The sequence below is a fragment of the Crocuta crocuta genome, unplaced genomic scaffold (genome assembly GCF_008692635.1).
Source record: "Crocuta crocuta isolate KB4526 unplaced genomic scaffold, BGI_CrCroc_1.0 scaffold296, whole genome shotgun sequence".
Taxonomy (NCBI): Eukaryota; Metazoa; Chordata; class Mammalia; order Carnivora; family Hyaenidae; genus Crocuta; species Crocuta crocuta.
Window position 1 is genome coordinate 510,636 of NW_027530504.1, and position 24,370 is coordinate 535,005.

Genomic DNA, 24,370 nt, shown 5'->3' on the forward strand with positions numbered 1-24,370 from the left:
GCACGCCCCGCCCCGGCAGGGAACTGGTTAACGCCTGGCGCAGCGCCGGAGGGTGTGCGCATGCGCAGGGCGCGCATTGCGCTTGCGCAGAGGTCCGGACGACGTGGCCGACCGGAAGTGGTCTCAGCGGAACCGCCGCCGGACAGCCGCCGCTCGCTGCCCCGGGCTAGCGCAAGGCTGCTGCTTTGGGCCCCGCCGGCACCGCCATGCTGAAGAAATTCGACAAGAAGGACGAGGAATCGGGTGAGACGGCGTAGGCCTGGGGGAGGCTGGACGCTCCCACAGGCTCTCTGCGTCCTCCTGGGGCGCCTCCTTCGGGGCCTCTGCTTAGACCTGAAGCCGAGACCCCGTGCGGGGCAGGGGCTGTGCCAGGCCCGGAGCTGGTCAGTGGCGGGCCTCGGGGAGCCGAGCGTGCCCCGCCGCCGCCACTCCGGAGGCGCCGACCGCGATTCGCTAGGTGACCTTGGGAGGGTCACTCTCCTCTGTGGGCCTCAGTTTCCCCCGCTGTCAGGAGAAGGGGCCGGGCCAGATGCACCGTTGTGACTTTCTCCGTGCGACCTCTTGGGATTCGCCGGGCCGCGTCGTTACTGGCCAAAGTGGGGCGTAATCTGTGGAGCCAGGGTTCTGCGCTGAGAACCCTCTTTAAGTTAGCGACTTAGCAGACACGTAGTGAGCGCTTACTGTATCCCAGGCACTGCACTGCGCCCTGATACTTTGGCAGAACAAATGAGACACCCAGCGCCTGAGCTGGGAAGATTAAAATGGTCACAGGCGAGGTGGAGAAGAGAGATGTCAACCAGAAAATGACACGTGTAATTAACTACAAAGTGACATTTGCTGTGAAGAAATTCTAGTCACTGGATGGTGGTCCCCACACGTCGTAGGGATTCGGTTAAGTCCAAGTTGCATAAATGAACGCAAGATACGTCGATGCTACGAGAGGCACAGAAGGGCGGTACCAGGGTTGCTAGGTGACTTAAGTAAGGGGTTGGAGGTGGAGCCGTAGGACCATATGCAGGTTGTAGACCTCTGAGTGCCCTCCTGGAGTAGTTTGAACTTGACTCGGCGGACAGTAGCGGCATCTTTCCCTTCTCTGTGTCTCTGTCTATGCAGCTCGGGCTTACAGCCTATAGTCGCTCTTCTGTGTTCTCCCACTTCAGGTGGAGGCTCCAACCCATTCCAGCATCTGGAGAAGAGTGCGGTCCTCCAGGAGGCAAGTGTCATTTGTCGTCCGCCGTCCCGAGTCTTCACAGTCAACGTGCTCAAGATACAAACACGTTCAAGGGGGTGGTTTACAGGACAAGGGGGGAGAACACTTGTTCCTGGAAAGAGGGTTCAGCGGGCTTGCAATTATCGCTGCTGTTTTGTGGTTCTCTTTCTAGGTAACAAGTGTTCACTAAGTACCTGTTAGTAAATGGGCGTATCCCTAATATTTAGGGCAGATTTCAGGAGTTATTAATAGATGAATTAGGGAACAGGCAAAACAAACCTTCCTTTGTGAAAATAAGCGTATCCAGGCAAATGTCTGTATTTACCCTGGGGCTTTTCAGGCCTTGAGGTCTGCCTGAGGGGCAGTCAATGGAAGGGAAATAAACCAGTCCAGAAGGTAATGTTCTTGCTTCCTTCATTCTAGGCCCGTGTATTTAATGAAACGCCCATCAACCCTCGAAAATGTGCCCACATCCTCACCAAGATCCTTTACCTCATAAACCAGGTAAGAGAATGAAGCTTGGGGGTAGGGAAAATGGCGCTGGGAGTTGGTGGGGGGGAGGGGTTGCATAAGTCAAATAGCCCTGAGGGTATTTGAGGGCTCCTGTATGGGGGTAGCCCCGCTCTGGGCCCCCTCAGGGTCTAACTGTGATGCGTTGCCCTTGATGGAGCCTCTGCAGGGTCTGAGGATGTGGCCTGGGCAGATCTGGCAGGAAGAGCCTTCTGGCCCCTCCGTCCCCGGCTGAGACTTCTTTTTTGATTGAAACAGGGGGAGCACCTAGGGACCACGGAAGCAACCGAGGCCTTCTTTGCCATGACCAAGCTCTTTCAGTCCAACGACGTAAGTGCCCGCAGTCGGTACGGTCTACCTTTGCGGGGGTTGGAGTCTTCCCAGCCTTGGCCCTCCTGTTGAGTCCGGGGTCACAGGGCTTTTCCTGTCTCTTTCCCAGCCCACCCTCCGTCGGATGTGCTACTTGACCATCAAGGAGATGTCGGGCATCGCCGAGGACGTCATTATCGTTACCAGCAGGTGAGTTTTGGGGTCCGCGGATGGCTCCTTTTACGGGTGCCATTAACACAGAGGTTGTTTTTACTCATGAGACTTTTGTTTAACGTAACGTCAGGCGCCCTTTCCTCTTTGGTCTCCCTCGCCTTTCAGCCTCTGTTCCCCGCTCTGTGGCAGGCTCTAGAGTGTGCGGTCTCCCTAGCCTTACCTGTGGCACAAACCCTTCCTTGCCTTGAATCTGCTCAGTCAACAGAGCCAGCTTTCACTCGGACTTTAGTGAGTGCCGAGAGAGAACGCAAGAAAAACAGAGAATGTGGGAATAAATAAATAAATAAATGTTATTTATTCCCATGAATAACAGACTGAGTTATTCATGGGAAAAGTGTGACTAAGATAGGACCCTGACCTTAAGTACTGGAGCTCAGTTCTCTTCTAGCCACGGTCTATGGGGGCTGGGGAGACATCCCGTTGTAGGTTGGTTGAGAAAATACTGATTGAACGTCTACCAGTCGTGTATACCGCTGGGAATGTAGCGGCGAGTGAGGTAGACGTGGCCTCCACAGCCCCAGAGAAACAGCCGAGCAGACGGGCGTTAGGATATAACAGAGTTTGTCATGGGAGGTATGATAGGCCAGGAGAACAGACCGGAAGGATATCCAACTTGGGTATGGGTCAGGAAAGGCCCCCTAGACCTGTCTGAGCAAAACGCTGAAGGCTGAGCAGGGGACAGCGGGACAGTGCTCGCCTCGGCAGCACGAATGCGAAAATTGGAGCAACACAGAGAAGATTAGCACGGCCCTTGCACGAGGATCACGGGCAAATTTGGGAAGTGTTCCATGTTTTTTCCACAAAAATGAAAAAAGGAAGAAGCAGGATGAAAGAAGCCACTGAAAAATTAATCTCTTTCAAAAATTTATTAAAAAAGAAAGATAAGGGCAGGACGGAGGTGGAGAGAGCCGGGGGCGCTCCAGGCTGACGGAATAGCTTACGTCAAGGCCAGGAGAGGAGCGAGCGTGGCGTATTTGGGCACCTCTCTGTTAAGGAGTTTATGCTGAATGGGCAGTGGGAAGCCGTGGGAATGTTTTATTCCAAGCAGGGGAGAGACCTGGTCAGTTTGGAGGTTAATTGATTGATTTGGGGGGGGGGTCACAAGTGGGAGAGGGACCGAGAGGGAGAGAGAGAATCCCACGAGGGGCAGAGGGAGGTGGGGGGGGCTCACCCAAAGCGGGGCTCGAGCTCACCCGATGTGGGGCTCGGCCTCACCCACCGTGAGATCGTGACCTGAGCTGAAGTGAGATGCTTCACGACTGAACCATCCAGATGCCCCACTTTAGGGTCTTATAAAAATCTCTGGTCGCTGCTTGGGGGTTGACCGGGGAAGCGTAAGAATACAGCAAGAGCACCAGTTAGACTCGTGCAGTAGTCCAGGTGAGGGGGGTGGGTGACGAGCTAGGGAGGAGTGGGTGCGGCAGGGGCCTGGGGAGGGCAGGCTGGGCCCCTGCGTGCGGACAGCGCCTCCCCCTCCCGCAGCCTGACGAAGGACATGACTGGGAAGGAAGACAACTACCGCGGGCCGGCTGTGCGCGCCCTCTGCCAGATCACCGATGTGAGTCTGCTGCCTCCGCTGTGCGCGCCGCTCCCTCCCTGCTCCTCCGCCAGGCTCAGCCAGGTCGTCCGTGCCTCCTGAGCAAGGCACAGACCCAGGCCGGGTGGGGGTGGGGAGCAGGAGAGACAGGTGCGCCTCCTTCCCTCCTGTCCTCGCTCTTCCCCACCTGCACTCCTGACGCTTGCCAAAGAGTGATTGGGCCCCCGTCCGCCGCACCCCTGTCCCCCAGAGCACCATGCTGCAGGCTATTGAGCGCTACATGAAACAGGCCATCGTGGACAAGGTGCCCAGCGTCTCCAGCTCCGCCCTGGTGTCTTCCCTGGTACGCAGCTGGGGACCCCGGGGGGCGCGGGGCAGCAGATTGGGACCCTGAAGAAACTATCAGACTTGCTCTTCGGTGGGAAAGAGAAAGCGTTTCTGTGTCCCTCCCCCGATCTGAGAGTCCCACCCACCTGCTCAGTGAAGAGCGCCCGGGGAACTCCCGACCCCTCCCTTGGGGTGACGCACTGTGGGAGTTTGGGCCTGGTGGGGGATCTGCCGCCAGGGCAGCGGGGGGAGCCGTCCTTGGGCGCCGCGTCAGACGTCACGATGTCATGACGGAGAGGCGCTGGGCCGTGTCGGGACTGAACCGCGAGCCGCGGCCTGGACGCGGGGCGCAGGTGGGACTGCCTGCCTGCCTCTTACTGTGCTCCGCTGCCCACAGCACCTCCTGAAGTGCAGCTTCGACGTGGTCAAGCGCTGGGTGAACGAGGCGCAGGAGGCGGCATCCAGTGATAACATCATGGTCCAGGTGAGGCGCGAGCGGAGCAGTGGTACTTCCACTTCTTCCGCACGGGACCTAGGCCTGGCGAGGCAGAAATGGAACTCCCCCTGGAGATGCTGGGGTCCCCTAGCGGGAGCAGGCTTTAATAATCTTTTGTCACCGGATTTTGGGGATGCTTGGGGAGACAATCCAGGGGACCACTTGGGGCGGTTTAAGTCAGGGGCTGCTTACCCGCTGGAACTGAAACATTCAAGTACGATAACCAGCTGAGTCGTGTTTCGGGGCATGAGATATGGCAGACCTGGCTCGGGGAAGCCAGAGAGCCTTTGCCGAGCTGGCTCTTTGAGTGATGCCTGTAAATACCTTGGTGGGGCTTTCAGCTCCTTAACGCTTTTTCAGTGAGCTAGACTAGGAATTCCTTTTACCTCTGTAAGTCTCCGTCTCCTGGTCTGTAAGATGGGAATGGACGTTTCTGCCTCACTGAGCTGTGGAGAGAATATCAAAGAGCATCTAGAACGTCTGGCCTGTCCGGTGCATACCTGCAGGCGCCCCCTGCGTGCTTACTTGTTCTCTTTCTCCTCACTCCTTGTGCTGATTCTCGTCTCCAGGGCCGGCCGTGGCCCCTCGAGGTATTTCCCAGTGTCAGAGAAGGCTCTCCCACACAAGGCACCCGCGGCCTCCCGGCTTAGCCCTTGAATGCCACCCTGGTAAAGAGACAGAGCAGAGGGGACAGGAAATAACTCTGTGCACCTTCTACCTCCAGAAGGGTAATCCCTTGACTCTGGGCCCTCCAGACCTGGCTTTGCCAGGACCAGCCACGTGTCCTTGGGCAGGCCAGCAAGACTCAGAATATCTGCCTTCGGGGGCGTGGTGAGGTTGACACTTTACACCACCCGTCCACGCTCGGGGCCTGGCCCCCGCTTTCTCTCGTCGACAGACGCCTGGTCTTCTCCCATTCTTTCATCGGGTGGCCTCTGTTGTCCCTCCACATCTGCGCTCATGATGCCTGTCGGGTCCCTTGGGGGAACCGGGGGCGGGAGCTAGACCTCACGTAACACTCGTGGTTAGTTGAGGCCCGTGCCAGGGGCCGTCTGTCCGGAGCATCTGGGGAGATTGTCACAGCCACTCTGAGGCGGCTGCCGTGACGCCCGTCCTAGAAACGAGAGGGCGGAAGCCCGGAGAGGTGCAGGGGCCTGCCGAGGGCCACGCGGCTGGCGGACCTGGGCTCACACGCTGTCCTCTGCCCGGTCTCCCGCTCTCTAGTACCACGCTCTGGGGCTCCTGTACCACGTGCGGAAGAGCGACCGCCTGGCCGTCAGTAAGATGATCAGCAAGTTCACCCGGCACGGCCTCAAGTCCCCCTTCGCCTACTGCATGATGATCCGCGTGGCCAGCAAACAGCTGGAGGAAGAAGATGGCAGGTACTGGCCCCAGCCTCCCTGGGCCGGACGATGCCTTCTTCGGTGCCGGGCCACCCCCAGCTTCTTGCCACCGTGTCGTTTTGTAGCCGCGACAGCCCGCTGTTCGACTTCATTGAGAGCTGCTTGCGCAACAAGCACGAGATGGTGGTGTACGAAGCCGCCTCGGCCATCGTCAACCTGCCCGGCTGCAGCGCCAAAGAGCTGGCCCCGGCGGTGTCAGGTGACACGCGCACCTCCCCTCGCCCCCGCCCCACTCCCACCCCCACCCATTCGGGCCTGCTGGGCTCCGGGCCCTGGGCTGGGCGTTGGAGGGACGAAAGAAAAGAAAATGCCGTCAGATGATAGGCCATGGCGGGTGTTAAGAAAAGGCATCGGAACCTAGAAAGTACCAGCTTGGTGCCAGGGTCTCGCGCATTCGTTGTGTTTGGGTCCTGTGGGTTCCGTCGTCGCATGAAAGAGGCTGGGGCTCCGGCGGGAGGCAGAGGTGGGGTTCGGATCCATTCTGCAGCCCGCTGGGCTGGCCAGTGATGGCAGGAGGCCCTGGTGGAAGAACCCAGAACTTAGGAAACCAGGACACGCTCGCTAGGGGCCAAGCAGTCTCGGGCCAAGGAGAGGGCAGTTCAGAGGGGCCATTCAGAGCCGGGATACCGGAGCCCGATAGCCTGGGTGCCAGTCCTGGCTTCCCTGCAGCCCAAGCACAGGGAGGGCTCTGGCGACCTGCAGCCGTGGATCATAGGAACCGGGGCAGCTGTCCGAGGCAGGACCGAGGTAGTTCCTCGGATTCCGTACACGCCCCAGGAGACAGGAGCAGAGCTTTACCTCGGGTTAATGGGCTCAGGCTTCAGGTGTGGGCAGTCCTGGATTTGAATCCCGGTTCTGCCATTTACTGGTAGCTGGTGCAGAGTTACGGGAGTAGTTTTACCCCGTGGGCCTCAGTCTCCGCATCTGTGAAACAGGGATCATAGTACAAGCTCCCTCGCGGGGTTGTGAGACATCAGTGAGATGGGGCACCACGGCTGCTTAGCACAGCGTCTGGTGCAGAGCGGGCGCTCGGTGAGCAGTGGCTGCCATTCAGGGGACCCACCGGGCTCTCGTAAGCATATTGAAGGCTCTCTGCTTATGGTGGGTGGGGCTGGGGTGAGGGTGACAGCAGGGAAAGGAGCCGAGCGGAGGGTTTGGGTCCGAGCAGCCCTCACATGCCCCCGCCCCCGCCCGGTGCCTCGCCTGTCCCTTCCCTGGAGGCCAGAGCTGCCCCAGCTGCCAAGCGGCGAGGGAAGCCTGACACTCGCATGTCTCCCTGCACAGTGCTCCAGCTCTTCTGCAGCTCCCCCAAGGCCGCTCTCCGCTATGCTGCTGTCCGCACCCTCAATAAGGTGAGAGCTCAGGGGTGGGCACGAGGAGAGCCTGGCCTTCTGAGGGGGTCGGGGAGGTGGCCTGATCCCAGCTGGAGGCGCCTCGGGGCCTCTACCGAAGCTGCAGCACTGATCACGGTTGCTTTCCGCAAGATGGTGCGGTGAGCCCAGCCTAAGGGCCTCCGCGCAGGCCGGAGCCTTCCAGCGGAATGACAGAAGTCCCTTTGTATCTGTGTTCTGTTCTCCCAAAACAGGTGGCCATGAAGCACCCGTCAGCAGTGACCGCCTGCAATCTGGACCTGGAGAACTTGGTTACAGATTCAAACCGCAGCATCGCGACGCTGGCCATCACCACGCTCCTCAAGACCGGCAGCGAGAGCAGCATCGACCGCCTCATGAAGCAGATCTCGTCCTTCATGTCGGAGATCTCGGATGAGTTCAAGGTGCCCGGTTAGGCCTGCAACACCCACCGTGCCTGACGTGCGGGAGCTGCTCTGTGCCCGCCGCCCCACGCTCCCCGGGCCGGGAGGGACCTGGGGCTGCCCGGGCCTGAGGACTCGGTGGAAGAGGTGGCGCATCGCCCTTCACGGGGCTTGGCCTTGGGAGACGTGCACGTCCAGCCTGGGGGTCTCTGTCCGTATTGTTCCTTCGTGAGGCCAGGTGGCAGGGCATGGGTGAGGGCTGAGAGAGCAAACGTTGTAGAGGTCTCCGGATTTCTGATGGCGGTGCTGTTGATCAGCTGGGGGAAGGAGGGACGTCAGGTCCTGGGTGAGGGGAGCCGGCAGGTGAGGCCGGTGATCACGGGTGTGTTGAGCGGGCAGTGCCGTGGGTCCAAGGTGGAGTTGGCTGGTAGACGTTTGCAAATGCTGGTCTTGAGCTCAGACTCCAGGCAAGGGTTTGGGAGTGAGTGGCGTGGCAGAGGCGGGATAAGACCGCAGGAGGAGGTGGGACGCCGAGGAGGCTGTGTGCAGAGGGGGGCAGAGGGCCCCAGGCGAGGTGCAGGGGGAGCCCGAACGGCCGGGGGGGGGTCCTGGGGGTGGAGGTGGGAGGAGAAGCAGAGCGCACAGGCTGGACGGGGGCCCGTGGACCTCGCTTGAGGCCTGAGTAGAAGAGCGGAGTTGGGGACCCGGCGTCTGGGCCTGGGGCCGTGGGGACTGCTGTGCCTGCTGCCCTCCTCGGCTGGGCTCGGGGTCACGTGCTCCCTGCGGGTCAGAGAGGCAGTTCTCTCACCTCCGTGCCCTCCGGGGCCGGGGCCTGGCTGAGCCGCAGGGAGGACTTGGCTGCCACTTAGTGACCTAGGTGACTCAAGCCTGGTGGCCGCGGCCGCTGCTCACACGTGTCTGTTTGACTCAGGTGGTGGTGGTCCAGGCCATCAGTGCCCTGTGTCAGAAGTACCCTCGCAAGCACGCGGTGCTCATGAACTTCCTGTTCACCATGCTGCGGGAAGAGGTAAGAGCAGCCCCTCGGGGCACGCCGGGTCTCCTGGTGCAGGGAGCGACCTGGTGCGAGCCCCCCTCTCAGTTTGCAGCCGGGAGCCCCCTCTGGGAGGGCGTGCAGATCAGCCCGTGAGCCAAGTTTGTTTCTCGGTGCCTGCGGACCCGACGATACAAACCAGCACCGAGTGCTAGCGATTACAGTGATAACTAATGACTTACCACCCTGGCTCTGAAGGCACAGCAGCAGATGCCCTGAGGCGATGCTTTGTGCCGCGGCAGGAAGACCCGTGCTCTCCGCTGGCATCTAGTGTAGAGGTTTCCTGGGCCTTTCCGGGACCTCCAGGGCGGTTTCTTCTCCAGTTGATGTTAATAAGCTGACGCGGGGCTCTGTTTTTGTTTCTCACGCGCGTTGGTGATTCACCTGCTACCTTCTTTGAATGTCTAGGCAAAACCAGGCAGTTCAGAGGAGCAGAAGCAAAGGGTTTTTGCGGTAGATTTGGGCCCTAGATAGCTGTGCCCCTTCGGCCCAGCAGAGTGGCCCTTGGGCCAAGGAGCCCTTGGCTCGGGTGTGGTCGGGTCTCCTGAGACATCAGAGGCGGGAGGCGCGGAGGCCCAGGGAGCCCCAGCTAGTGGGTCCAGCCCTCAGGAGACACCGCACGGCATACACAGTGCCCTCCGCCCAGCAAGTCTTGTCAGACATCATTTTCTCCCTTTAAAAATCAGGGGGCATCTGGGCGGCTCAGTTAAGCGTCTGACTCTTGACTTCGGCTCAGGTCCACGACCCCAGGGTCCTGGGATCGAGTCCCAGGTCTGGCTCTCTCCCCTGCTCGCGCTCTCTTCTCTCTCTAAAATAAAAGAAAAAGTTCTCAACAAGACACAGAACGTTTTAGCTCTGGAGGGGCCCCAGCGAGCGTCCGGTCCAGGCCTTACGTTTCGCACGAGAATAAGGTAGAGCCCGGACAGCCAGGCCCCTTCCGTCCCTGCTCCGTCGGCACGGCCATCCTCCCTGGTTCTGGTGAGGTGCCGGGCCTTGCAGCTCGTTTCCGGAGAGGGCGGCCTCCTCGCTGAGCCCGGCTGTCCCTCCGCAGGGCGGCTTCGAGTACAAACGGGCCATCGTGGACTGCATCATCAGCATCATTGAGGAGAACACGGAGAGCAAGGAGACCGGGCTGTCCCACCTGTGCGAGTTCATCGAGGACTGCGAGTTCACCGTCCTGGCCACCCGCATCCTGCACCTGCTGGGCCAGGAGGGGCCCAAGACCAGCCACCCCTCCAAGTACATCCGCTTCATCTATAACCGCGTGGTCTTGGAGCACGAGGAGGTCCGGGCAGGTGGGTCCGAGCCGGGGCTGGTGACCCGCACGGGGACCGGCGCCCCAGCCTCACGAGCTCCAGGGGAAGGACCTTAGATGCTGGCGTGTCACCCAGTTCCGTGGTTCCTTAGCTCGTGTTCGTATTACGGAGTTTTGATTTTTGGTTTTTAACTTTTGCTATATGTTGGTGTTTACCTTTTTCTTTCTTGCTTTTTTTTTTTTTAAGTGTTTTGCTTTTTTTTAGACGGTTAGCTGTATTGAGATAAGAATTCACATTCTGTAAAATTCACTCTTGAACGAGTATACAGTTCAACGTGCAACCATCGTATTCTTAATTTTTAAACTTACTGTTCTGCTCAGGCCCCCACTGGACAGATTTTTCCTCTTTCAGCCACTGATGTTCATTAAGTAGTCGTTCGTTTTCTCACGTATATAATCTAAGGGCTAACTGTGAATTGAGGCCATTTGGGTACAGAAGCTGAGAGGCGTGTGTGTGTGTCTGGCTTCCATGGCCACTTCGTGGTCAAGGCTGAAATGGCTCCTGGGACCCAAGAATGGGGCTGCCTTCTCCTTGAAATGGATGAGGGGGTTGAGGCCCACTGGAGGGCCCCCCAGGGCCACTCACTGCATTGCTGGTCATTTGGGGCCTCTAGGCTCGGGACTGCTTGGCTCTAGGCCTCTCCTGCGCAAAGACTCACCCCAAGTGCCGCCAGTGCCCAAGCCGCAAGCCATCAGGTGGGTTAAGTAAGTTTTCTTTGCTTCATAAACACAGGCGCTGTGAGTGCTCTGGCCAAGTTTGGAGCCCAGAATGAGGAGATGTTACCCAGTATCTTGGTGTTGCTGAAGAGGTGAGTTATAGGCAAGGGGTCCCTGATGTGTGACAGGGGTCCCTGGGGGAGAGGTTATGCTACAGTGGATTGTAGGGAGAAAAATAGAAAATGTAGTAAAGCATGAAAAAATACCGTGCGAACAGCCCTCCACCTGGGCATGACTTTGGTTGAGTTCTTTTCTACCTTTTTTTTGGAGTTACTTTCTTTTTTTAAAAAATGGCTTTATTGCCACAGTTTGCGAGCCATGCAGTTCACCCATTTAAACTGTGCAAGGGCTGCCTGGGGGGCTCAGTCAGTTGAGCGTCTGACTCTTTTATTTTTTTAAATGTTTTTATTTATTTGTGAGAACGAGAGAGAAAGACAACGTAAGCAGAGGAGGGTCGGAGAGGGAGATACAGAATCTGAAACAGGCTCCAGGCCCACGAACCGTGAGATCATGACCTGAGCTGAAGTTGGACGCTTAACCAACTGAGCCACACTGAGCGTCTGACTCCTAATTTCGGCTCAGTTCATGATCCCAGGGTCGTGGGACTGAGCTTCCCATCAGGCTGTACGCTGAGCGTGGAGCCTGCTTCAGATTCTGTCTCTCCTTCTGCCCCTCGTCCCCACTCACTCTCTAAAATAAAAATTCTGGGGCGTGTAGGTGGCTCAGTCGGTTAAGTGTCCACTTTGGCTCAGGTCATAATCTCATGGTTTGTGAGTTTAAGCCCTGCATCAGGCTCTGTGCTGACAGCTCGGAGCTGGAGGCTGCTTCAGATTCTGTGTCTCCCTCTCTCTGTCCCTTCCCCTCTTCATGCTCTGTCTCTGTCTCGCTCTCAAAAATAACATTAAAAAAAAGTTTTGTTTAAGTAATAAAGAAAAATCCTATATCCATGAGAAGTCACTGCCCTCTCCCCAATACCTCCTCCCCCCCGCCCTAGACAGCCACTCATCTACTTTCTGTCCCAATGCGTTTGTCCATTCTGGTCATTTCTTACAAATGCAGTCATACAGCCTTTCCGGTGTCTGGCTTCTCCGTGATGTGTTTTTCAACATTCGTCCGTGCTGCAGCACGTACCGGGACTCCCTTCCTTTTTATGGCCAAATAATTCATTGCACGAGCACACCACGTTTTCGCTCTTCGCCTCCCGACAGACTTGGGTTGGTCTGCACTTCTTGGCTCTCATGAGCCCTGCTGTTGTAAATGTTCACGTACAAGTTTCTGTGTGACGTATGCCGCCAGTTCTCATGAGGAGACGCCTAGCAGTGCAAGTGTGGGGTCATAGTAAATTCTTCTCTGACCTCTGCTGCCAGATGTAGGAGAGCGCCTCCTTCACTGGGTGGGCTTTAGGGAGTGGGCCTGGCGAAGATGAATATGGGCACCTCTTAGGTAATCCGCTGGCATTTTATAGGCCCCTCTGTGCGTTTGATGCCTGGATCCTACATCCGGGGACTAAGCTTCAAGGACTTGCTTCCCCTTACTGCCCTCTAATAAAACCTTGCAGTGTCCCTCCCGCCTGCCCCTGTGGGGCCCAGTCAAGGTTGCCTTGGGTTCCCGGGGCCCCCGGAAGGCTCAGTCGGTTAAGCGTCCCCATTCAGCTCGGGTCATGATCTTGTGGTGTGTGGTTTCAAGCCCCACATCTGTGTTGACAGTACAGAGCCTGCTTGGGACCTCTGTCCCCTGTCTCTCTGCCCCTCTCCCATTGGTGGGTGCGCACACTCTCTCTGTCTCTCAAAAATGAATGAACATAAAAAAAAAAAGATGAGAACAAACTGAGAACTGATTGATGGGTGTGGGGGGAGGGGGGATGGGCATGGAGGAGGGCACTTGTGGGGATGAGCAATGGGTGTTATGTGGAAACCAACTTGACAATAAACTATTCATTAAAAAAAATAAATAAATAAATAAATAAAAAAACAAGATTACCATGAGTTCTGGCTGCAGGTGTGTGATGGATGACGACAATGAAGTAAGGGACCGAGCCACTTTCTATCTCAATGTCCTGGAGCAGAAGCAGAAGGCCCTCAATGCAGGCTACATCCTAAATGGTGAGTCCCCCTGGCTGTCTTTGACGAGGCCCCGGCCCAGAGCTGTGGCCCTTCTCCCCGCTCAGAGCAGGCGCCCCTCCCTGGGTGGGGGAAGTCTGAGGCCAGGCGCTTCGGGCTGGGCTTCCATGGCAACTTCATGGCATCACCGTGACCTCAGGAAACCTCGACTCCTGCGGCTCACACCAGCGTGGGTGGAAACAGCTCAGTGAATTGAAGCCCTAGTCAGTGATAAAACTCTCCCTTTGCACGGTACTTTACGTAAGTCACTCTTGGGTACATGTCACCATACCAGCCCCGTGAAGGAGGACGTGGATGAGTGGTTTCCGCAGTGGTCTAGCGTCCCCCGACCCTAGGGCCGCAGCCTGCCGTGGGGGGGGGTCCCTGTGCTGCCCTGTGCTGCCCGCTCGGTCGTGCCCTCAGGCAGCGCCTCTGTCCCGCTGGCCCCTAGGGCTGACCGTTTCCATCCCTGGTCTGGAGAGGGCTCTGCAGCAGTACACTCTAGAACCGTCGGAGAAACCTTTTGACCTCAGGTCTGTGCCCCTGGCCACCGCGCCTGTGGCAGAGCAGAGAACAGGTGAGTGGCGTCTGCGCTTCTCTGAGAGGCCTGCACGTCCAGGCGTCTGTCGTGGGCGGGGGCCTTGGACCAAGGGGACGGGGTAAGCCTTCCTCCAGCGGGCTCCAGGGCGCGGGGACGCATGCGCACAAACACCCCCGCAAGCGTTCGCCCTCCCTCGGGGGGTTGAAGGTTACAGTCCCTAAGTAACAGCTCTGGGGTCAGCGCACACTGCCCCGTCGCTGGAGTCGTTGGTCACCCTGTGTGTTTGCTCTTGCAGAAAGCACCCCCATCACGGCCGCCAAGCAGCCGGAGAAAGTGGCGGCCACGCGGCAAGAGATCTTCCAGGGTGAGGAGCAGCGCTTTGCGGGGCTCTCGGGGACCTGGGCGTGGCCTCCTCAGCCCCGGGGGCGGGGGGGGGGGGGCGGGGCCCTGGGGGCCCCCACNTCAGGAGAGATCTAATCACCGACAGTTCTTACTCTTAAGTGCAGAGTCCTGAGAGTACTTTAGTCAACACATTTGACCTCCGGGTGGAAGTTACCTGGTCCATTTGGTATTGGAGGAATCGGAAGTTCAGAGAAAGTACTCTGCGTAAGGTTGCACAGCAGGAAAGTCCAGGGGCTGGAATTAAGATCCACATCAAGCTGGCTCGACTCTGCCGCTCGGCCTTGGTTTGAGGGCTCAGGTCCCTGGAGCGCAGGCTGCTACCTGATGTCAGATTCGGCACAGTTGGGGACCAAAGACGCTTGTTCTTTTCCTTGGGTTCCACAGGCCTTCAGTCCGCGTTCTTTGGTAAGGTCTTACACGGCTGTTTGTCTGTCCCTCTGGCCTCGCATCTTTTTAAGGGCAGAGGCTGCGTATCTAACTACAGACTGTGTCGCCTCCTGAATTCCCACCATGAAGGACCAGCACGTGCCCCTCGTCCTTCGTGGAGAATCTCCTGTGCTCATGGCTTCTCCAGCTCTTGTCTTCTCTCTAGTTCTGTGTGGTTCTTCGCAGGTTCTGTCCTTGATCTTCTCCGTTGTAGTACCTAGCACGGCGCCTGCCTTCCTCACAGTGAGCTCCCAGTAATTGTTGAATTAAATTAAATCCTCCACCACCACCCGCACTGGGACAGCTGGGTGACTCGGTTAAGCATCAGACTCTTGATTTCGGCTCAGGTCATGATCTCACAGTTCATGAGGATAAACTATAAAAATTAATTAAGTCCCCCCCCCACCCCTGCACTCCGTCCCATTCGAGAATCCTATCTTCTCTCAACATCTCTTTCAGACTGAGCAAAATCTGAATCCTGAGCTTACTGGGATTGCTCTAACCCAAAACTTTTCCTTCTGTATCACTTCCCCTTTGCTGTTTTCACAAATCACCGCAAAGTCATTGCCTTAGGCAGCACGTTTATGATCTTACAATTGTGCGGGCAGAGGCCCAAAATGGGTTTCACTGGATTGGCGGTGCTGAGCTCCCTCTGGAGGCGCTAGGGGAGAATCAGGTCTTTGCTCTTTGAAGGTTCCGGAGGACTCCATTCCTCTCCTGGTGACCCTTTCCTCCGCCGTCTTGCTAGCAGCACGGCCTCTTCAAATCTGACTCTGAGCCTTCCACCTCCTTCTTATAAGGACCTTGGGGCTCCCAGATAATCCAGGATAATCTCCCCATCTCAGGATCCAATTTAATCATATCTGCAAAGTCCCTTTTACCACAAGATGTAATGCACTTGCAGTTCTGGGAATTAGCTCGTGCATATCTTGGGGCTGCCGTTCTGCCACAGCTTCCAAGGAAGTCTCCTTTTAAGCCTCTTAGAGGGTATCAATTTCATCTTTAAGCAGCCTTCCAAGGCCTACCGTTTATTGATCACCTGTTCAGTTTCAGAAGCCTTGCTAGATCCTGACATTTATAGCCTCCCTTATCTTCCCAACAGTCCTGTGGACAAGATTACTGTATCTATTCTATTGGTGAAGAGTTGGGAACTCAGAGGCATTAACTGATAGCTTCTAGCAGAATCTCCTGGGGTAGTTAAGTGTCAGATCTAGAAACTTGATACCCAGTGAAATAAATGCCCACGGGAAAGCACTCTGGTGGCCAGTGATCATGATGGCCCAGAAGTGCCTCCTGATCTCTGAGCTCTTTCTGGGCGGTTCACTGCCTGCACGTTCCCCGGATGGAGTCCTGCAGGTGGCAGGGAGCTGCAGGGGTCACAGAGCCTGACTCTTCATGGGGAGAGAAAGCCAAAGAATAATAATAATAATGCCTACCTTCTGTCTCTATCAGTGAAACGTTGAATGGAGTACCTACTACGTTCAGGGCAAGATACCAGATCCCTGGCCTCAGGGCACAATTTCTGTCCTTACAGAGTTCTGTTCAATTAAGAATCTTAGAGCAGTGGTCTGCAAGTACGCCTGGTCCCTTACATCAGGATCATCTGAGAATTTCTTCAGAGTGCAGATTCCTGAGTCCCAAACGCAAAGATTCTGATAGAGCACATTTAGGATGGGCCAGGAATCTGAGTTGTTAATAAACCCCGACCCCCAGGTGATTCTTACACCGGTGATCCACTGAGGAACAGTCGGGAAGAGAGCGGTGGCCGCACGCCATCATAGGCAGACATCGTGTGTAGACGGCTGTCAGATGTCTCCTTCCCTGGGATGGGCCGGGCTGGGGGCCTGCGGGCTACTCGACCCAGCCCAGTGCTGGCACCTGTCTTTGGGGCGTACGGATAGACCTTCCGGGGCGCCCTCAGACCAGCTGAAGTGGTGAATCTGAATGGCCTCCTTACTGGCCTTGGATCTTAACTGACAGATGTGGAGGGTCAGGTCATTCTCTTGCCTGATGCTGTGGCGACGACTTCATCTCATCCTTAGTCTTCCTAGTCTCTACGAATCCTTGCTGAGCTTCTGAAGTTGGGGGAGTCTCCAGGCGGATTAGGCCTCGGCCTTTGGCGATCGCCCAGTCAGTGTTGTGCGGCTTCTGGGAGACAGAAGGGAAGAGAGTGTTCGTGGTGGGTGGTACGTGTGAGGAAAGTTGGCGAGAGGAGAAAGTGATCGGCGTGTCTGGGAAATGGCAGTCAGCTGTCACCGTGTGTACACATCCAGCCATCTCAGTAGGGAAGAGACCTGGAGAATTGGCCGCCAGCACGTATTAGAAACCATCCCCGGTTGGTCTGAGAATCGAAAGGCTGAGTGCATGTGTGGCCTGTGGCTTTCAGAGCAGCTGGCGGCAGTGCCAGAGTTCCACGGGCTGGGGCCCCTCTTCAAGTCGTCGCCGGAGCCCGTGGCGCTCACCGAGTCGGAGACCGAGTACGTCATCCGCTGCACCAAGCACACCTTCACCGACCACATGGTGTTCCAGGTGAGCAGGGAGGGCTGGGGCTCGGGCCCAGAGAGTGGTCCCACGTGTGACGGGTCGGTAGGTCGGGAGTCCGACCTGATGATCGGTTTTGTCACCAGCTGGCGTGTATCTCGCAGCCTTGACCCGGGACCCCTGTGGCTGCTGTGCGTCGGGATGGGGCCAGGGAGCCTGTGCAGGGGCACCGGGCTCGGAGGGGAGTTGGCCCGCGGGGTGGGGTAGGGCCTCTGGCTCTCCTCGCAGCAGGGCTCTGAGCTCGAGCAGTGTCTGAGCCGTCCCTCCCTCCCTGGCCCAGTTTGACTGCACAAACACGCTCAATGACCAGACTCTGGAGAACGTCACGGTGCAGATGGAGCCCACGGAGGCCTATGAGGTGCTGTGCTACGTGCCCGCCCGAAGCCTGCCCTACAACCAGCCTGGGACCTGCTACACGCTGGTGGCGCTGCCCAAGGAAGACCCCACCGCAGGTAAGCCCCCCTCCCAAGCCCACCCTGGTCTCCCGGGAGGCCTTGGGACCCAGACGGGGTGGGCCGGGTGCACACCAGCTGTTCGTCTCCCACGGGAGCCTCAACCCCTTGATTTTAACCTTGAGGAGAGGAAAGGCCGGGCCCAGGGAACTTGTCACACGTCATCGCGTTTCACCCTCACGGAAGGCCCGTGGGGCTGAGTGCCGCTCCCTCTTCCTAGACGAGGAAGCTGAGACTCAGGTTGACTGACCCCCTGAGTGCATGGGGCTGGGGAGGGGCACAGCCTGGGTCTCTCTGGCGCTCAGCCTGTCCTGTCCCTTCACCATGAACAAGGGAAACACCCCAGCCGCGCTGCTTCCAAGGGACCCACCGGCTGCTGCCCGCAGGCCGTGGACGGTGGACGTGTGACTGTGACATGGGCTTAGCCGTCCGGCAGCGCCCCTGTCGTCCTCTCTCTCCCTCTCCCGGAGGGGACCCCTCAGACCCAGGACTCCTCTGCCCTTTCCCGAGGTGGGGTCTTCTGTCCCGATTTGTGGAGTCAGATGGCCGTTTGTGGGGCTGCTGCTACTGAGAATAGAGCAGAGGCCCGGGGAGCAGGCTGAGGCCGTCCGTCCTGAGGAGGGGGGGCGTCCTGACCATCCAGCCTTTCTTCGCCGCAGTGGCCTGCACATTCAGCTGCATGATGAAGTTCACCGTCAAGGACTGTGACCCCACCACTGGGGAGACCGATGACGAAGGCTATGAAGATGAATATGTGGTAAGAAGCTGGTGTCAGGAGGCTCAGTTTTGTGCCTGAGGCCGCAGCCCGACCCTGTCCAGGAGCTAAGAGCTAGACCTGAAGGTTTTCTTGCTGCTTTTAGCTCTTTGAAAGAAACCATTTTTTTTTAAGTTAGTTTATTTATTTATTTATTTATTTATTTATTTTACTAGTCTATTGTCAAGTTGGTTTCCATATAACACCCAGTGCTCATCCCCACAAGTGCCCTCCTCCATGCCCACCCCCCCCCCCCCCCCCCACCCCCATCAGTCCTCGGTTTGTTCCCAGCATTCAAGAGTCTCTCATAGTTTGTCTCCCTCCCCCTCCCCCACCATTTCCCCCCTTCTTCTCCCTCATGGTCTTCTGTTAGCTTCCTATTAATCCTCCTATATGTGCAAACATGGTAGCTGCCCTTTTCTGCCTGACTTATTTCACTCAAGGTCCATCCATGTTGCTACACAGGCCAGATTTCATTCTTTCTCATTGCCATGTAGGATTCCATCGTATAGATGAACCACATCTTCTTGACCCATTCGTCCGTTGATGGACACTTAGGCTCTTTCCATGTTTTGGCTGTTGTGGAGAGTGCTGCTGTGAACATTGGGGTCCGTGTGCCCCTAGGCATCAGCACTCCTGTGTCCCTTGGGTAAATTCCTAGCAGTGCTATTGCTGGGTCATAGGGGAGTTCTAGTGTTAACTTTTTGAGGAACCCCCACACTGTTTTCCAGAGGGGCTGCACCCGTTTACATTCCCACCAGCAGTGTAGGAGGGTGCCCGTTTCTCCACGTCCTCGCCAGCATCTAGAGTTCTCTGATTTGCTCATTTTAGCCACTCTGACCGGCGTGAGGTGGTATCTCAGTGTGGTTTTGATTTGTATTTCTCTGATGAAGAGGGACGCTGAGCATCGTTTCATGTGTCTGTTGGCCATCTGGATGTCCTCTTTGGAGAAGTGTCTGTTCATGTCTTCTGCCCATTTCTTCACTGGATTATTTGAGAAACCGTTTTTAAACTTAAAAGAAGACACACTTTAAGAAACGAAAACTTGGGGCGCCTGGGTGCTCAGTCGGTTAAGCGTCCGGCTTCGGCTCAGGTCATGATCTCACAGTTCGTGGGTTCAAGCCCCATGTTGGGCTCTGTGCTGACAGCTCAGAGCCTGAAGCCTGTTTCAGATTCTGTATCTCCCTCTCTCTCTGACCCTCCCCTGCTCACGCTGTCTCTCTCTCTCTCAGAAATAAATAATAACACATTAAAAAAAATTAAGAAACAAACACTTGGGAACTATAAAAACCAAGTATGAACAAACAGGAAAACATTCCTCATGATCCTTGGGAGTGAGTATTTGGAGGGGTAGGCAGGAGTTACAGAACTGAGGTCATTGTGTATGTTACACATTTTCTGGTTTCCACTTAAAACCATAGTGTAGGGGCACCCAGCTGGCTCAGTCTGAGGAGCATGTGACTCTTGATCATGGGGTCATGAGTTTGAGCCCCATGTTGGATATAGAGATTTGGTTGGTTAAGCATCTGACTCTAGCTCCAGTAATCATCGTGCAGTTAGTGGATTCAAGCCCTGTTGGCAAAGAGCCCACTTCGGATCCTCTCTCTCTGTCTCTCCCTCTGCCCCTCCCTTGCCCCTCCCCTACTTCCATGCTTTCTCAAAAATAATTTCTTTCTCAAAAATAAACAAATGTTTGGGGCGCCTGGGGGGCTCAGTCGGTTAGACGTCCGACTTCGGCTCAGGTCATGATCTCACGGTTCGTGGGTTCGAGTCCCGCGTTGGGCACTGTGCTGACAGCTCAGAGCCTGGGGCTGCTTCAGATTCTGTGTCTCCCTCTCTCTCTGACCCTCCCTTGCTCATGCTGTCTCTCTCAGAAATAAATAAAACATTTTAAAAATAAAATAAACAAACGTTTAAAAAAGAAGGCTTCAGGGGAGATGAGCAGTGAGTTCAGAGCAGAGGCCCAGAGGTGTGCAGACCAGGAGCTCACTTCCCCGGAGGTGCGTGCCTACTTTCCACTTCCGTCTCCCCAGCTGGAAGATCTGGAAGTCACTGTCGCTGATCACATCCAAAAGGTCCTGAAGCTGAACTTTGAGGCAGCCTGGGACGAGGTAGGGGACGAGTTTGAGAAGGAAGAGACATTCACCTTGTCTACCATCAAGACCCTTGAAGGTAAAATCCTTGTGTGCCCTCCCCTTTCATCCCTCCCAGCTTTCGCTCCCCAGGGAGCCAAGGCCATGGCTAGAGCACATACCTCTTAGAGGGGCACCTGGCTGGCTCATCAGAGGAGCATGCATCTCTTGATCCTGGGGTTGTGAGTTGGAGCCCCAGGCTGGGTGTAGAGATTACTAACTAAACAAACTAAAAAAGGGGGTGCCTCTGGGTGGTTCAGTCAGTTAAACATCTGACTTCAGATCAGGTCATAATCTTGCGGTTCATGAGTTCAAGTCCCATGTCGGGGTCTCTGCTGTCAGCTCAGAGCCTACTTCAGATCCTCTGGCCCCCTCTCTCTGCCCCTCCCCTGTTCGTTCTCTCTCTCTTTCGCAATAAATAAGCTTTAAAAAAAAAAAGCCCTTTAGAGCAGGCTCTGGGGATGGGGCAGTAACAGTGACACAAAAAGGGAACGAGGTGTGGCTTGACGATGCCGGGGTCCCTCCCTACAGAGGCTGTGGGCAACATCGTCAAGTTCCTGGGAATGCACCCTTGTGAGAGGTCGGACAAAGTGCCGGATAACAAGAACACCCACACACTGCTCCTGGCTGGTAAGCAGCGTTTGGCAGGGTCGGGGGGCTGGGTGGCTCCCGGGCTGAGGGCAGCCACTGCGAACACAGGGATTCAAATTCACAGCGTTGAAAATTTACAAAGTTAAAAAAGCCCAGCAGTGTGGGGCGCCTGGGGGGCTCAGTCAGTTAAGCACCTGACCTTGGCTCAGGTCATGATCTCATGGCTCGTGGGTTTGAGCCCCACAGCGGGGGAGGGGGGTAGAGATTACGTTAAAAATAGAGTTTCCTCTTTTTCTTTTTTTAATTGAGGTGAGATGTACATAAAGTAAAATTTTGCCATTTCAACGTCAGGTGCACAGTTCAGTGGCATTACGTACATCCGCGTTATTGCACGGTTGTCAACACCATCCGTCCCCAGGACTTTACCGTCCCAAAGCGAATACTCATACTTTTTTGTAGCTTGTACCACATTTTATAGAATCCACCTGTACCAATGACCGTTGAGAAGATTCCAGGCTTTTGCTGTGACAAACAGTGCTGCAGTGAATAACCACACACTACACACAGACACACAGACTTTATGTTGTATGTGTGCCCGAAGGGGGTCTATAGGAAAACTTCCCAAGGCGTTCCCAGGGTAAAGCACATTTCTCATTTTGATAAAAATTTCCAGTTGCCTTCCAGGCAGTTCCAGGGCCTGTATACCTTCTCTTCCACACTGGACAGCACAGTATATGTTACCAGTACTGTACACGGTACATTATCACATCATTAGCAAATGATTTCTTGCAGTCTGGGTGAAAAATGGCATCTTAGTGTCATTCTTCTTTTACATTTCTTACATCTCGAATGAAGTTCAGTGTCTGAGATGTGTGTGCCATTTGTATTTTTTTCCCCTGTGAATTATTTCCACATCCTTTCTCTAATTTTCTACTGGGTTGGTTGGTCTTCTCTAATAAGAAGTCAACATGGAAATTTTCAGCCATTCTCAGAAACCGAATAGTGTCATGAACCCTCATGTGCTTATCTTCCAGCTTCAACAACTAACAGCATCTATACCGCTCCTCATTCTACTCCCAGCCCCAGGTTAAAGAAAATTCCAGATATAGCATTTTGTATGTAAATGTCTCTAGATCTGGATGTCGCTAAAGCCTTTAGTTTTTTTGTTTTAATTTTTTTTAAGTTTTTAAATTTATTTTTGAGAGAGAGACGTTAGCAGGGGAGGGTCAGAGAGAGAGGGAGACACAGAATCTAAAGACAGACTCCAGGCTCTGAGCTGTTAGCACAGAGCCGGATGTGGGGCTCGAACCCACTAGCTGTGAGATTGTGACCTGAGCCGCAGCCGGATGCTTAACCGACTGAGCTACCCAGGCTCCCTTAAAGCCTTTGTTTAAAGGCGTGGGGGGAAGGGGCGCCTAGGTGACTTAGTTAAGCGTCCGACTTCCGGTCAGATCATGATCTCAGGTCATGATCTCACGGTTTGTGAGCCCCATGTGGGAGACGCTTTGGATCCTCTGTCTCCCTCTCTCTCTGCCCCTCCCCTTCCAGAGCGTGCACTCTCTCGCTCTCAAAAATGATAAACATTTAAATAAATAAGTGAATTTAAAAATAAAATAAATCCATAAAGGGGTGGGGGCAATACAATCGTCACACCCAGAACAACGAACAGAAGCAGCGGGGGATTTTCGCTCCCTTCCGAGTGTTTATAAACAGGGTTGGGACGCAGCTCTGCTTCAGTGCCCTGCTCACAGCTGACGGACCCCAGGCAAATCACTTCCGGCCGCACTGAAGCCACCCAGTCCCCCGGGTCTGGCAGACACCTGCTGTGCGGTTCTGTCACGGAGGGGCTGCCCCTTCACCGGTGCTCTCAGACTTAGCCAACACGCAGGGAGAGCCTCGTACGTCCGTTAACTCATTCGTGCCTGGCAGGAGCTTGCGCAGCCGTCCGCGTGGTGATCTCCTTACTCTGTGATCGGCAGTCCTGTGGCCCAGCGAGGTGACCTCGCTCAGGGCTCTCAGCCCGGCTCCCACTCCCTGCAGCACAGCTGCCGCGGTCGGTTGCTGTCAGCCGAGCCCCCGCAGCCCGCTTCGGCCTCCACACCTGCGCTTTCCCCGCTCCAGGTGTGTTCCGGGGGGGTCACGACATCCTGGTGCGCTCCCGGCTCCTGCTCTTGGACACGGTGACGATGCAGGTGACCGCCAGGGGGTCGGAGGAGCTGCCGGTAGACATCATCTTGGCGTCTGTGGGCTAAGAGGCCAGCCCGCGCGGGCCCCTCCTCCCCGCTTCCCCCCAGCACGACGCAGAAGCCACGCCTTCGCCCTGACGCACCGGAAACTCCTTCCGAAGTCTTCTGTATTCAAAAGCAGGAATCACTGAAAAAAAAATTTTTTTTTTAAATTTAACCCCTGCCCCAGGACTCCTTGGGGGTAGCTTTTTTTCTTTTTTAAAATAGGGGATGATTTTAGCTGGTCCTAGCGCCTGCTGCCGTCAGGGTGGGGGCATCGCAGATGGATAAAACGCACCTCCTCCTGAATCTGTCCCCAAGGAAACCGTCTTAGCCCTATAAATAAACCCGCATGTATTTATTGAATGACTACTTCTGCAGACTCATGCTTAAGGGCTCCCCTTTCCCCCGCTGAGCCTCCCCCCGGGAACACCTCTGGCCCCTTCACTCCCACAGCCTTTGGGCTCCTGCACTTAACCTGGGGGCCAGACTGTCCTCACTCCCCTCCATGCAAGCGGCAGGAGCGAGAGCTGAGGGGCCCTTGCTGAGGGGTGACAGCAGGCACTGAGGTCACGCACCTGTACTTGGCGTCCTCGCCCCCCCCAGATGCTGCATGGAGGCCGCGGGGGGTGGGGGGGGTCACTTGGGCAACACCTAGCATGAGGCTTGAGGTGGGGTGTGCACTGGGCCTTGCCTGCCCCCAATTCGGTGAGCGCACCCAGGACAACAGCCCTCAGGGGGCACTCGCTGCTCCCTGATTCCCGTCCCAACGGAGCAGGCTCAGAGGCCTGCTTTTGAAAAGTCCAGCCACGTGGCTTTGCTAATTTCATGGCCAAAATAGTCCTGCAAAGCCTGTGTTTGGAAATCTAGGGGCGCCTGGGTGGCTCAGTCGGTTAAGCCTCCCACGTCGGCTCAGGTCATGATCTCACATGGTTAGGAGGTTCGAGCCCCACATAGAGCCGGGAGCCTGCTTCAGATTCTGCATCTCCTCCTCTCTCTGCCCCTCCTCCACTCGCGCTGTCTCTCTCTCTCTCTCTCTCCCTCAAAAGTAAACATTGGGGCGCCTGGGGGGCTCAGTCGGTTAAGCGTCTGACTTCAGCTTAGGTCATGATCTCACGGTTCGTGGGTTCGAGCCCCGCGTCGGGCTCTGTGCTGACAGCTCAGAGCCTGGAGCTGCATCAGATTCTGTGTCTCCCTCTCTCTCTGACCCTTCTTTGCTCACGCTGTCTCTCTCTCTGTCTCTCTCTCAGAAATAAATAAAAAACATTAAATTTTTTTAAGTAAATAAACATTAAGAAAAGTTTAAATCTAGGCCTGACCCTTAGGAATTCATTCAGATGGTGGG

At 55.9% G+C, this 24,370-nt stretch overlaps 2 protein-coding genes and 1 non-coding gene across 3 annotated transcripts in view; 2 read left to right on the top strand and 1 right to left on the bottom strand.

The window, feature by feature from the left end:
• CNBP (CCHC-type zinc finger nucleic acid binding protein) overlaps positions 1-24,370 on the bottom strand; it is a 363,505-nt gene that overhangs the window by 69,378 nt on the left and 269,757 nt on the right. The window lies entirely within an intron of this gene.
• COPG1 (coat protein complex I subunit gamma 1) lies at positions 102-23,391 on the top strand. The gene is made up of 24 exons (XM_077766851.1): positions 102-243; positions 1,161-1,213; positions 1,634-1,714; positions 1,979-2,050; positions 2,160-2,239; positions 3,746-3,821; positions 4,051-4,143; positions 4,525-4,611; positions 5,848-6,005; positions 6,092-6,225; positions 7,311-7,378; positions 7,612-7,800; positions 8,711-8,806; positions 9,882-10,125; positions 10,879-10,954; positions 12,861-12,964; positions 13,413-13,538; positions 13,798-13,866; positions 16,717-16,859; positions 17,152-17,323; positions 17,983-18,080; positions 20,111-20,249; positions 20,741-20,839; positions 22,922-23,391. The coding sequence occupies exons 1-24, from the start codon at positions 207-209 to the stop codon at positions 23,050-23,052; spliced, it is 2,625 nt and encodes an 874-aa protein (XP_077622977.1). The 5' UTR covers positions 102-206; the 3' UTR covers positions 23,053-23,391.
• On the top strand, positions 2,953-3,059 carry LOC144233841 (U6 spliceosomal RNA). Its single transcript, XR_013335777.1, has one exon. It is a non-coding gene; the product is annotated as a U6 spliceosomal RNA (small nuclear RNA).

Coding starts and splice junctions, on each gene's coding strand:
- COPG1 (XM_077766851.1), top strand. CDS start 207: ATGCTGAAGAAATTCGACAAGAAGGACGAGGAATCGG. Junction 12,965..13,412: donor TGCAGGCTACATCCTAAATG/GTGAGTCCCCCT, acceptor GCTGGCCCCTAG/GGCTGACCGTTTCCATCCCT. Junction 13,539..13,797: donor TGTGGCAGAGCAGAGAACAG/GTGAGTGGCGTC, acceptor TTGCTCTTGCAG/AAAGCACCCCCATCACGGCC.